Raw genomic sequence first — 13907 nt, forward strand, 5'->3', positions numbered from 1 at the left:
CCAAGTCAGCCAGCGTCAGCCAGAGATGCCTCTCTGTGACGGTGAGCGAGGCCATGCATCTGCCCATCGCCTGTGCTGCAGATATCGTAGCGCGAAGGGAGAGATCCGTCGCGCTCCTCAAATCTGTAATGGCGGCCGGGTCCTTGCTTTTCTCATCCCACTCACGCAGGAGATCAGCCTGAAGGATTTGCAGCACGGCCATCGAGTGCAGGGCGGAAGCAGCTTGTCCCGGGGCAGCGAAAGCGCGGCCAACAAGGGCTGAGGTGGTCCTGCAGGCTTTGGACGGGAGGGCAGACTTTGAGCGCCATCTCGCTCTCCCGAGTAGAAGGCGCCGCCGAGAAGGGATACACCTCTATCCCTAGAGTGGAAGAGGCGGTCGCAGCGCACCTTTGCCCGCCTCTTCCACTCTGGGGATAGAGGTGTATCCCTTCTCGGCGGCGCCGTCTACTCGGGAGAGCGTTGAGGAGACATTAGAGTGGAGCCTCACGGAGAATGGTGCGTTCCACGATTTTGACAGCTCAGAATGCAGCTCTGGCAGAAATGGTGCAGATCTGGAAACGGGCGGGGGGCGGCGGCTGTGCAGAAAACAGCCGTCGAGCCTTTTGGGGGCGGGCTCCTTCAGCGGTGACCAATCGAGGCCGAGTTGGTCGACGGCCTTGGAAAAGGAGGCGCATTAATTTCGGCGTCCACACCTGCCCGAGTCCAGCTGGATTCCTGGACGGATGAGGAGGCGGAGTGATGTGAACTCGACCACTCCTCGCTGTCCGACGCCAGGATGGAACAGCTGTCCACTGTGTGGCCTCCTTCAGCTTAATCCCCTAAGCCGTCAGCTGCGCGTCCCGGAGGACCGGAGAAGGAGAGAGTGCGGCTGGCGGGAAACGTTCCGGCTAGCACTTCACTGTGGCCACAGGCTCCGGCATCCTCTGAGCACGGCGCTTCTTCCTGCGTGGCCCAGAGGGTGGAGTGACAGCGTTCTGTGTGAAAGCCTCGAGTCGAGCCCACAGGGTTGACAGCGGAAGCGCTTCACAATTCTCGCAGCCGCCTGCATCCAGGGCGAGGGGTGCATGGTCTGGTCCCAGGCAGAGAGCACAAATCACTTGGCGGTCTCCTGCGCTGAGCGGGGCTCTACACGAGCCGCAAGAAAGGTGAGGCATTTTGCAACAAAAGCTCACTCTCTTTTAGTGAGAGAGAGGGAGTGCCGCAGCGGCGAACACACACAGTTTGCAGAGTACAAAAGGATACACGCCGGATGGCGTAGCAGGCACGGATGGCTGAAGGTGGCGAAGACAGTCGGCTTCTTCAGCCACTTTACTCTGCTTGCTAGTCACTGGATTAAACGGCGGAAGGCTTCTCTCAGAGTCCAGCGATGCGGAGAGCTTCGCTAAAGATTATGAAATCAGTGACGCAGCCTACGAACCTGGGTTTTATACACTAAGCCACCCCCATTTTGGCGGCGCGAAGCGCCCTCATTGGACGTGACGTCACACGCAAGGCTCAGTGGTAGGCTATAGCAGTTGCCGCAGGGCAGCCAATGAGCATGCAATATGCCCTGATCTAGGTCTGCTGGCTACTGCTCTGCGTTAACAATAAATACAAAATTAAGGATACTTTTTGGCTTCAATATCTCGAGCAAAGATGACTTCACCCATAGCGTAAGCTAGCTTACGCAATACGAGAGAACCTCTCGTAAGAGAACAATGTTTTTCTTTTGAAAATCTGTTTTGTATGCATCATGGCTCCTGAAACCAACGCATTTTATTTCTTTAACAATATTGGAGAGATATAACAATAAACTAGTTTGTCCTTGATATTGTTTGATTTAAAGGGTACATTCACTCAAAAAATATGTCTTTCAACATGTATGATTATCCTCCTTTTGTGTAACACAAATGTTTTGCAGAATATCAATATCTAAACAAAAAAAACAAGAAATCACTTTAATGTCAATATGAATTATGTACTTTATCCCATGGCTTCTAAAATCATGATAGCCATTTACAATGAACAGAACAAGACTCATTATTCAGTAATTTTTCCCGGAAAATCTTGTCTGAAATAACCATTTGACACTTGGGAAACATGCTGTGGATGATGGCAAAACATACAAATCAGATTTACAAGTTATTGGAGATATTATAAAAGTTTTTTTTTTTTTTTTTTTTTTTTACTATACTTTCATTTAGCTTAACAGTATAAATAACCACTTTTGGAGAATGGAAAAGCATGTGTTTAACAAAACAATGAAAGGTTCTGAAGGTCATGAGTAAATTTCAATGTATGGACAACATACATTTTGTAGACTATTTGAAAATTCCCATTAAGTTGTTGTTTTGGTAAAGACAGAATCAGAGAGTGTTGTTTTAGACAAATGTACGGTAATAACCATAATTTCACACAATATCACAGAACATCAAACTTTGTCATTTCTCTCATGTTTACGTTTTTATGATAGTGCTGACTACAAAGTTGTCATTGTCAAGTTAGCCAACCATGGCTACTACATAATATAAAATTAGGCATCCATAACAAATTGTTGTTTCACAAAATATGGTCTTACCTAAGCCACCACATGTACCCATATTCATATGGGAAAAAGCTGTTGGGATCGTCGCAGCAGTATTTGACGTCATTGAACCCGCAGCAGAATATCGCGCGCGCGTCGCTGTCGGGTTTGGGGCAAGTGAAGCCGCTGACAAACACGCTTTCCGCGTTGTAATATCCCGTGCAATCCGCGTCCATGCTGCCTGCGACTCGAACCCTCAACTGGCCACTTGTTAAAGCCTGAAGACTCTTTTCATTAGCCGTGTGAGAGATACTCCAGTCAGATTATAAACAGTGATGTGACGACTGTCAAAGACGCGCGAACATCTGAACGTGAGACTCTCTCTCTCTCTCTCTCTCTCTCTCTCTCTCTCTCTCTCTCTCACACACACACACACACACACACACACACACACACACACACACACACACACACACACACACCACACACACCACACACACACACACACACACACACACACACACAAATTCAATCAATCACCTTGTCTCTCTTTTCTATCCACTCTCACTTTCTGTCTTTCATCTCCTCTTATCCATTATATCTTAAGTTTCGTTGTAATGACTACAAACTTGTTAGATAGATAGACATCTAAAGACAGGCCTAGATATATAAAATAGATGTAAAGATAAGATAGATAGATAGATAGATAGATAGATAGATAGATAGATAAAAATAGATGTAAAGATAGATAGACAATATGTAAATTAAGAACTCTATGTGTTAAGAACACGTCTTTATGTTGTTATTATTATGAAATATTTACAACATATTTTATAGTATAGCCTAATTCTGATCTAAATAAATATTTTCCAATAGAGACACGTTTGAGCTGCTCTAGAGAAACTCATCAGCACAAGAATGAATGTCCTTGAAGTTTCCATACACACCACACTATTCTCTCATAATATAACAATTAATGTCCTCATATGCTCTGCTGCATGCTCGCAGAACCACATTTAATTATATATTTATAAAGAGAAGAACATTTTCAAATTGTTTGGATGTTTGGTGGCGCTCTCTACCGTTGATGCATTGAGAAGTTATCATAGAAGAAACTTATGTGAGTTTTCATTTTCTACATGTCAGTAGTTAAAGTGCATTTTTCAATGATTCAGTTTTTTTTAACAATGATTTTTATTTACTTGCTCAATAAATTAATTTTGTTATATATTTTGTCATCTTAACCCATAGTGCACCTTTAAATACTCACAGCCTCACTTTGTACCAGCGCAAGTAGGCTACCACCTGGTTAATTTGGATTTCGGGTGGTTTGCGAATGAAGACAAAGGATTTTGTGCTGAAATGGTGGAGTATGTTTTTTATTTTTTTATCAAAGAATATTAATGCTGCATTTTTTTCCACAACATAAATATGTGTGCTCTACCAGCTTTAAAGCATCCAGATTGCTAAAGCTGATGCAGCGTTGCCACAGTAACACAACATGCCTCAGAGTTCAGCTTCAACACTTCGGTCCAGAGGAAAATGAGTCCAGGTTCAAGTCAGCAATGATACCCATTATCAGCTATGCAAGCAAACATAGCAGGTGTTCAGGTGAGGAAAAAAGGGCAATCCTCTCATAATTACTATAGAAAACACATAAATATAAGTTAGTTTCACACTATAAAACACCTTTAAATTACTTTCATATTTCTTTACATAAATATGTCTGTTGTAGGCATTATGCTGGAATTGGTAAATGAGCAAAAGTAATGTGCATTACTGACAGAAATTACTATTTATTATTGCTATTATTATAATTGTATTATTTAGATATATAACACTGCAATTACAGATGCAGGAATAATGTAAAAAAAACTTTTATATGAAACTGAAACCGCCAGTAGGTGGTGGCAAATCTTAATTAGAAAGTCAAATAATAATATACATTCACTGATTTGTTCAAATCGGCTTATGCAATAAAAACAAAACACTACTCATGCAGGGAGGTTTGCTTTGTTCAGAACTATTTTCGTTTGTGAAAAACAGCAAAAAAACAACAACACATTATTGTGTTTAAAATGTTAAATTAATAACTTATTTATTGTTTACTGAACTGTTGTATTACAATGAAAAAATTAAAAAAATTACATTTGCAATAGTGCTATTGTGCAATAGTGATATTCGGGGAAAACAGGACTTCTGCCCGTGTGATATTGCTCAACTATATCACATGATATGTAAACATAAAAAACAAAATTTCACGCAGGAAAATTCCTATCTTGAATTTTGCTGACATTTTTATTAATTTTGGTGTCATTTTCCACTCTGCACGACGCAAGTTTACGCCAGACTTGCTTTTTTGTTGTTTATGTAGGGCTATTGCCTAGTTAGGCTGACTCTATGTTTAATTTAACAGCAGTGACAAACAATGCAAAGCTTAGGGTAAACAATATTGTTACCAAGCTGGAACACTGCATGGTGGTCATGACAAGGGATGTAGGCACAATACTTAATTGAGAATTGATGCCATTGGGCAAATTTGTATAAATAAAATACATTTAAAATAAACTAAAAATGCACTTGTGACTTAAAAAAGGACACTTATCTAGTCAGAGACCAAAAGGGCAGGTGCTTGAGGACCACTTGAGGTCTATCTATGCACGTGCCAGCAAGCAGACGTCTATCTGAAATGTAACATACTGATTTGTGTCATTAATGCATGCTGGCTGACTAGATATTTTTCCCATGGACCTGGACCTGCCTGAGCTCTATTGGTTGTACTCCATCTAATGATTCAGCTGTGCTGTTGGATGTATCCAATCTAAAGAACATGGAGTAAGAAAAGGCATGTGGGTCAGCGAAGGCACACAAAGTCCAGGAGAGTTAAGCTAAGCAAAAAGGAAGAGAAAAGAATTAAAAGTATGGTAAGAGGTGAAGACAAAACAAAGCGGAAGAGCCAGTAAGTGGAGTGATTGAAGTTGATGATTTTACCTGGTGGTCAATCTCTGTTTGTACTGATTCATGCCTGTACAAGCTCTTGTCTCAAAAATCGAAAGTGCCTTTTAATCTCGTCTGAAGAACTGTGTTGGATAGACTCAGCAGGAGAAAGGAAAAAACATTTCAGCTTTCTGCCTCATTCATTTTATTTGAAAGGACATTTTGAAGGCACAATCTTGGCAGCAATGCTGAACATCCAAATGACCATTATATTTTAGCCCTGTGCTCTACAACCCTACAAAGATCTCACTGTAGGATCTTTAAATGACCTTTAAAAAAAACTGTTAATGCAATGACTGTAGTCAAGTCTTTTTTATTTGTGTAGTGTTTCCTAAACCTAATCCTCCTAATGTATTAGTTGCTAATGTTGAACCCGTATACCATTTGGAAAGTCCAAGGTACACTCTTAAAAATATACTGTCGTATTTTTTTTTGTATCATAAAAAAATTATACCATATGTATCATATCTCCTGAACCAAACATGATTCAGAGTAACTCATCTTTCAAGAAGCAAGGGTTTTGCAAATCCCGCGTTGAACTCTGAGATTTGACAAGCAAATGTAATCAGAACATATGAGTGGACATCACATTTTCTGTGTTAGCATGTTTGGTTCAGTAGCTATAATAAAAAATACATAATTTGGTTATGGCGGAATGCAAAATGGCCACCACAAGACATTTTTGCGATGGCTTCATTTCTGAAAATGTTCTGGGCTGCAAACTGTGCAAGTTTCATGCTTTTATGAAAAAGTCTTAAACTTATGAATTCTTTTATATGCTTATAGTATGAGAATGTCCAATAGTTAAGTGGTTGGATTGTCGATTATGTATGATGAAACTACCTTGATATTGACATCAGTGCCATTTTTTCCAGATGACAGCTGAAGCTGGTTTCAGATGACTTAAAAAGAGTCTCCCTTAAAGGAGCCGTATGTAAGAATGTGGCCAAAACTGGTACTGCAATCACTTTCAAATTACTGTAGAGCGGTGTGTCCCCTCTCCCTCCTCCCTGACTCGAGGTTGCCAGATAGGCTGCAGGATATAGCAGGAACGAGGGCTGCTACAAGAAGCTTTTTCTGTTACTTATGTTTATGCTTCAAATGAGAGATGTTTTGCAAAGTAATTATGTATTGCAAAAATTTACTTATGGCGATTAGCCAAATATGTGACCCGTCACAGAAACCAGGGACACAAGTCGGCAGCACAACTTTCGAGCAAAATGAGAAAGAAGAGTTTTTTTTCAAAATTGGTGATTTTCAATTTTTTGGAGAATCTGTTAATTGAAATCACGAAGAAGCCTCTCCATGTTTGAGATAGCAGTATTGGTATATTTAAAAGCTTACATTTTGAGGTTGAAATCGGCTTGTTTTCGGAGATTCTAGCATGCAGTAGGGGCGTGGCGTGTCATTGTCTGTGTGTATTTCCATACTGAATAACCCGGCGCTTTTGCCCCCGCCCTCCAAGTCAACCACATGGCTACTTATTATGCTGTGCTCTGGCCAGCTCTCTCTGATATCAAAATTCAATGAAGATGGATGCCGCAAAGATTGTCGCAGACGAGATGAACCGTCTGGCAGTTACACCGAAAATGTTTTCGCCGCACTTCGTGGGCTCGGGAAACTGAACCGGAGGTATGGGCGCAGCGCGCTCGCCCTCAGTGCTTCAATACGGCGGCTCGGCTCGCTGACAGCGGTGGCTGGCTGTTTCATATGTGACGGAGAATCGAAATAGAGGATGCAGTTAAGACCTTTGCTGCTGCGATGAAGGCCTGCCGTGCGTGTTTCTGAAATGTAAGTTAAGCTTCATTTGCTCTTTAGTCGTTATTTAAGATGCTGAACCTGCTGATGATATAATGTGCTTGCGGACATTTCATTTGTGTGTGTATACGCACATAAGAAAGTGGTGTAAAGAGATTTGCAACAGTAATTTGAGGAGGTGAAATGTGATTATTTGGAAAATTGCAGAAATGACTGCTTAAAGAAAAATGCCAGCAGGCATTTGCCTCCTACATAAACTTTAATATTGTTGACATTTTGGGCACACGAGCGTTGCGTACTATTTGCGCTATAGATATGTAGGCCTATGGCTTATTGGTCTTTGTTTGTTGTTGTTGGTTTTGCGTTATATGTATATGGCATATTGGTCTTTGTGTGTTGTTGCTGGTTTTGCGTTATACTGTATGTATATGGCATATTGGCCTTTGTGTGTTGTTGCTGGTTTTGCGTTATATGCAGGCTATATGGCATATTGGTCTTTGTGTGTTGTTGCTGGTTTTGCGTTATATGTATATGGCATATTGGTCTTTATGTGTTGTTGCTGGTTTCGCGTTATATGCAGGCTATATGGCATTATTGGTCTTTGTGTGTTGTTGCTGGTACGTTGCAAATAGAGGGGCAGCACAATTGTTTTTCGCCTAGTGCGGCAGAAGTGCACTCATTCGAAGTGTAAAAAAAGCTGTAAAGCACATGGAGGAGCTTTACAGGGGGTATGGCTTATCTAAATGAGATGTAAATGAGCCCTATTGTCACCCCCAGCAGCAGAGACAGGTGAGAACTGCACAATCTTTAGCTCGTTTTCTCCTCTTTGAGCTTTTTTAAGTGCCTACTTTAAAATGGCCACAACTTCTCAAAATATTATCAGATTTCCACATGTTACACATCGTTGGAAAGCTTGGATATTACACTCTCAGAATCTATGAATAACTCAAAATGCCCCAGAACCGACTTGTGTCCCTAGTTTCCGTGACTGGTCACATATAATTGTAAAGATGTACGCTCCTATGTGACAGTACATTGTTAGAACAGTAGCTGTTAGTCTAACTTGTAACGGTAGGTGTCTGTCACTGTGTGTAACCAATATCAAAGATAAAGCAATTCATTTAGCTGACGCCATAACTGAAAGCGACCAGCTGTATTTTTTAACTTACCCTGCAGTACACGTCCATAACGCTAAAATATGTGATGTGAAAGATTACGTGTCATTCTATTATTTTTGGCTGTAGAACTTGCATGATAAACAATAATGGGCGTGCTAATGTTGTTTTCCTCAGCGTCTCAGCAGAGAAACGGGCTCTGATAATGCATTGCTAATGTTAGTACGTTAATGACGACTCGCCGTTTTTATTACCCAAACAATTCCTTACCTTTTCAATTCGATGACCCACCTCCTCCATATGAATTAACGTAACGTTACTTTGCACGAACATGCATAACTTTGTTCGTCTGTCATGAATATTTGAAATGTCCATTTAGATCAAGTACAAGTTAGCCAAACATAAATGAATCTTACCTGTCCAGGAGAAAATTAGCAACGTTGGCGTCTGTCTTCAAATTCTTCTCCGTTTTCAACCGTCTCCATCTTTGAAAGGCATCTCCTTTACATATCCTTGTTTAATTTCGGACTTTGTCACAAAGTATTTCGGATTCATGTCGAGTTTTTTTTGTTCGTTTCGCAACGTTAGACATTTTTATTTATCCGATTCCGACACGTTTGTAGCTGCAGCTGTGGTAACTAGCAGAGCTGGCAACCCGGATGCCGCAACACTACTGCCTTCGTGATTGGTAGATAGGTGGAGGGTGGCGCATCAGACCAAAACACAACATGACAACATCAACATCAGTTGAGGGCTGCAACTTCACTTTTTAAATGACAATATCCTGGCCGGACTACTGTTGTCAGTGATATAAGTATTTGAAATTAACATGCTTTCTTAATGTCTAGTGACATATCAGGGCCATTTTATGATTAATTGAAATAAATTTCTTACATACAGCTCCTTTAAGAAAACGTTGTGGTTAATTCATATATTCCTAAACAAGAAAACGTAGTGGTTAATGCATATATTCCTGTAGTGCTCTACAAGGTTGGGTAAATTTCTAAATTAATTGAATTGGCCACGCCCATAGGATATTGAACTGGAATGACAGGAAGGGAGATTTTTGCAATTCAAAGAAATTGAACAATCACAAGTTTTCCTGTCAATCTCTATTGTCCTGAGTCATGTTATTATCATAGTGTTAAAATGAACCAGATAAATATTAGGTAATTTTGAGAATTGGTTTCCTACTCGCCACTCTGGCCATTTTTGCAGTTCAAAGAAATTGAATAATCACAAATTTTCCTGTCACTCTCTATTGTCCTAAAGGCATGTTATTATCATAGTGTTAAAATGAACAAGAGAAAAATTAGGTAATTTTGAGAATTGGTTTCCTACTCGCCACTCTGGCCAAACTAAGCCTCTTAGCTGGAGTATTAGCTTTGGTGATCAACAACCTCCTCACATACTCAGTTTATTCTGAGTCATTGTCCATCATTCAAAATTCTCTGCTAGAATGACAGATAATAGTTCTGCTGTCATGAATTTTATTTACTAAAAGCTAGATACAAGTCATCAGCACAATTTTAAAATTATGGACAAAAAAGTTAATTGCTAGAGTGTTCCAGGCATGTGTTTTCTGGAAAATGGCTGGAAACTGCCCAGTTGCAAGTCAATTCTGGCCTCTAGATATGACATGAGACCGTCTTTCAATGTAAGTCTACAAAACAACACCTTCACTCAACAAGCAGACATGTAATTCATGGCAGGTGCACAAGTAAAACACCCAAGTTTAATATAGGGTTGGGTTTTTTGAAAAAGATAGCATGAGAAATGTCATGTGATGCCTTCTGATGACAGAGACATTAATATTATTAATGAATGAGTGAATATGCATGGCAGCGGCTGGGCATTTGACTAATCTCTGCTAATCCTGACCTGATGAAACCAGATTGAGCAGAAATATTGGCAAAAGAGTGGGATTACTGAGCATGGAGTCTGAGCAAACATGTGACGTGAGGGATGACGAGACAAACAAAACACAATTGTACAAATGTGCAAACATGCAACCTTGTACACGCACATTTACACTGTTATTGTTTGCATGTTTTTCTGATTGCAAAATAACACTTGCTATGAGTGTCCTAAAACCCAGACGCGATACCATTAAAGAGGTCATGTCCGGAATGGTGTCATAGTCATACACGTAGAGGTAAAGAGAGGTCCATCTCTCAGTGTGTGCATGTGGGATGGCCAGACTGAGTCGGATTACTCTACTGGTAAACATCCGCTGACGGCTGTCCTGACTGAAATCTATGACGCACAAGTCTCATATCGGAGTTGTCTCCATGTCCTAAAAATCTCTCCCTCTGGGCCTTTCATCAAACATAATATTTAGCAATTTTGTCACGTTAAAATCGTGTTTTTTGTTTTAGTTTTAGAATTCTTTAGAGCTGAAATTTGACATTTCTGCCTCTTTCTATCCTTTGTTATGGATCAGAACAAAGGAGGAACTTGACAATAGTACACGGGTGTCCACATCAAAACGAGGACGTACCATTAGACTTTGTATAAAGATAATAATATCATACCATTTGTATAAAGCTAATCATATTGACTACACAATAACCCAAAAAGCTTTTTTGCATTTTCAGAATGTAATTTTGTGGAGCATGGCTGTTTTGATTGAATGGAAAGAGGAATGTGAATATCCTGCCAAACACCCCCTTTTGTGTTCGACCGATGAAAGAAAGTCATACAGGTTTCAAATGAGGGTGAGTAAACAATGACAGAATTCTGAACTGAATTGAATAAAGTTCCTGTTAATAAACAACTGAAAATAAAAAGAATTCACGTAATTCATTCATGCATTTTTTAAGCATTGAGCCATATAACAATTATATATTTATATATATATATATATATATGTATGTATATATATATATATATATATATATATATATATAGTTCACCCAAAAAATGAAAATTCTGTCATTAATTACTCAACCTCATGTCATTCCAAACTTGAAAGCCTTTCGTTCTTCTTCGGAACACAAATTAAGATCTTTTTGATGAAATCTGAGCGATTTCTGTCCCTCCATTGACAACTACGCATCTACCACTTTTGGTGCTTTTCACACTGAATGGTACGGCTCAGCTCGCTTTGCTTTTCTGTTGCAGTTTAGTACCGCTTCAAAGTGGGTGGGATTATAGACTGATCGTTATAGTTGCACCGCCTCTACTGCTGTGACATAATCATTTAATCGTAAATGCAACACAAACAAATCCATAACACAGGAGCAATGGAGCAAATCGATGGAATGGTGTCCTTGATTCTCGGCATGTGGATGTTTTTCACTGCAAGACGAAGAAGTTTGTTCGGTTTGGTGTTTAGTTTCGCAAATCCAATGATGCTGGTAGTGACGACTCTCTGTGACCAATCAGTGATCTGCAGTGTTTACACGTCACATTTTAGTATCGGTACGGCTCGCTTGGAACCTCAACCGAGGTGGTACTATTTAAGTGAGCCGTACCATGCAGTGGAAAAGTGCCATTTGACGCTTCAAAAACTTCATAAAGAGATTGTAAAACGAATCCATATGAATTGAGCGGTTTAGTTCATATTTTTTTGAAGAGACTCAGCCACTTTATAGAATAATTTGTTACATCTATATAGCGCTTTTCTGGGTACTCAAATCGCTTTGCATATGGAAGGGGGGAATCTCTTCAACCACCAATGTGCAGCATCACCTGGATGATACGATGGCAGCCATAGTGCGCCAGAACGCCGACCACACACCAGCTTACTGGTGGAGAGGAGACAGTTATGAAGCCAATGAGTTTATCAGGATGATTAGGAGGCCAATGGGCAAATTTGGCCAGGATGCTGGGGTTAAACCCTACTCCTTTTTTTTAATCGAAAGACTTCCTTTGATTTTTAATAACCACAGAGAGTCATAACCTCAGTTTAATGTCTCAGTGTTCCCGCCAACAAGGCTACAAGGTTATATGGCTGCTGGTTGATGCATTATTATATGATGAACAGATTTAATTTAGGCTTTTATTCACATATAAACATGCAGTGGACATAAACAGAAGCTTAAATGTACCTGCTCGAGCCGTGAGAACAAACTTCCCTGGTTCTTGCGGAAGCTGAAATGTGCTGTTTAACACAAGAATGGACCTTATTGGTTCTTCCTGAAGCTCAAACATGCTGCGTAATATGAGAATGAACCTCATTGGTTTTTGCAAGTGAACATGCTTGAGCTTCTGTTTATCATAACTGCTTTTTGACTTGATGAATATTTATATGTAAATTAAAGCCTAAATTCAATCTGTTCATCATATAAAGCGATTGTGTCTCTTCAGAAAATTTGGACTAAACCGATCAATTCTTTTAGATTTGTTTTACAATCTCTTTATGAACGTTTTGAAACTTCAATGTAGTAGTTGCGTAGCTGTCAACGGAGGGACAGAAATCACTCAGATTTTAGTAAAAAGATCATTTGTGTTCCGAAGAAGAACGAAAGTCTTACGGGTCTGGAACAACATGAGGGTGAGTAATTAATCACAGAATTTAAAATTTCTTTATTACTTTATTATGAAAATGCTATAGTTATTGCATTCAGTTCCTTTTTAAGGCAAAGAGGAAATGTGTATGTCAAATTACGTCTGACTTGAAGCGTAATGTACAGGATGTACAATGTATTTCTAGGAATGAATCATTACCACTTTTGAAGATGCTCTGGCAGGTTTACCACATCGGTTTAAGTGCAGTTTATTTTGGTCTCAAATGGACCTTTAGCTGTCACATTAGTATCATCATCATGAGTATTGAGAGGCTAGTTCATATATGAGTCGTCACTCACAGGGGTTCAGCGGGTTTAAATGGAGAATCTGAAAGGCACATTATCTAACACATTCTTCCACTAAAAGCTCTTTAATTGTTCGTTCTGTGTAGCGACTGATCCAGCGCTTGTGCCTCTTTCGAGAATCATTGATGAATAAGACAGCTGGAGTGCAATGCTTAGCCTTCGGTGCTCTGGATTAATTGTGAATGAGGAGCTGAGATGTGTGTGGTGTGCCGGGATTATGTCATCTAACGCTCATGTGATTCTCTGATCTCCTGTGTAGAAAATCACTGACTGTGCAGATTGCGTACACCACTTTTCATATTATATATTATTTTAGTTTGTCATTTTGATTCTTTTTTTATTCACATACTGTTAAAAAGTTTAGGGTTGGTAAGATTTTCACCAATGCTAAATTGCAAAAATAGTAATATTGTTGTTACGGTGTTTATTATTTTTGTCATGTTTCTGGTTTGTGGTTTCTCTGTCTTTGGTCTTTTATTCAGTTTGTGCCTTGTTAATTGTAGTCTGTTATTCTAGTCATGTCATTATTAGGTCCCTTGTTTCAGGTGTGTTGTCTTGTTAGGTTGTATGGTCCCGCTCGGTGTTCTGATTTGCCCCAGCTGTGTCTTGTTCCCTCATCCCGTCTGTGTATTTAAATCCTGTCTGCTCTTTTGTTCGTGGTCAGTTATTGAATGTATGTTTAATGTGCGTACCACGAGTGTCTTGTCTGTTCTGAGT

At 39.9% G+C, this 13907-nt stretch overlaps 2 protein-coding genes across 2 annotated transcripts in view; one reads left to right on the forward strand and one right to left on the reverse strand.

Annotated features, from left to right (window-relative positions):
* The window catches only part of LOC143725827 (protein shisa-like-2A), a 43373-nt gene extending 40494 nt beyond the window's left edge, over positions 1 to 2879 (reverse strand). The window contains exon 1 of the mRNA XM_077218620.1: positions 2558 to 2879. Coding sequence (XP_077074735.1) covers positions 2558 to 2739 — 182 coding nt within the window. The 5' untranslated portion in view covers positions 2740 to 2879. The remainder of the gene's footprint in view (positions 1 to 2557) is intronic.
* slc1a7b (solute carrier family 1 member 7b) overlaps positions 2647 to 13907 on the forward strand; it is a 97282-nt gene continuing 86021 nt past the window's right edge. Inside the window, exons 1-3 of the mRNA XM_077218605.1 lie at positions 2647 to 2874; positions 3951 to 4114; positions 10971 to 11090. The gene's annotated coding sequence lies outside the window, so the exon portion shown is untranslated. The remainder of the gene's footprint in view (positions 2875 to 3950; positions 4115 to 10970; positions 11091 to 13907) is intronic.

This window comes from Siphateles boraxobius, unplaced genomic scaffold (assembly GCF_051911475.1).
Source record: "Siphateles boraxobius isolate OS27281-9 unplaced genomic scaffold, OSU_SipBor_1 77, whole genome shotgun sequence".
NCBI lineage: Eukaryota > Metazoa > Chordata > Actinopteri > Cypriniformes > Leuciscidae > Siphateles > Siphateles boraxobius.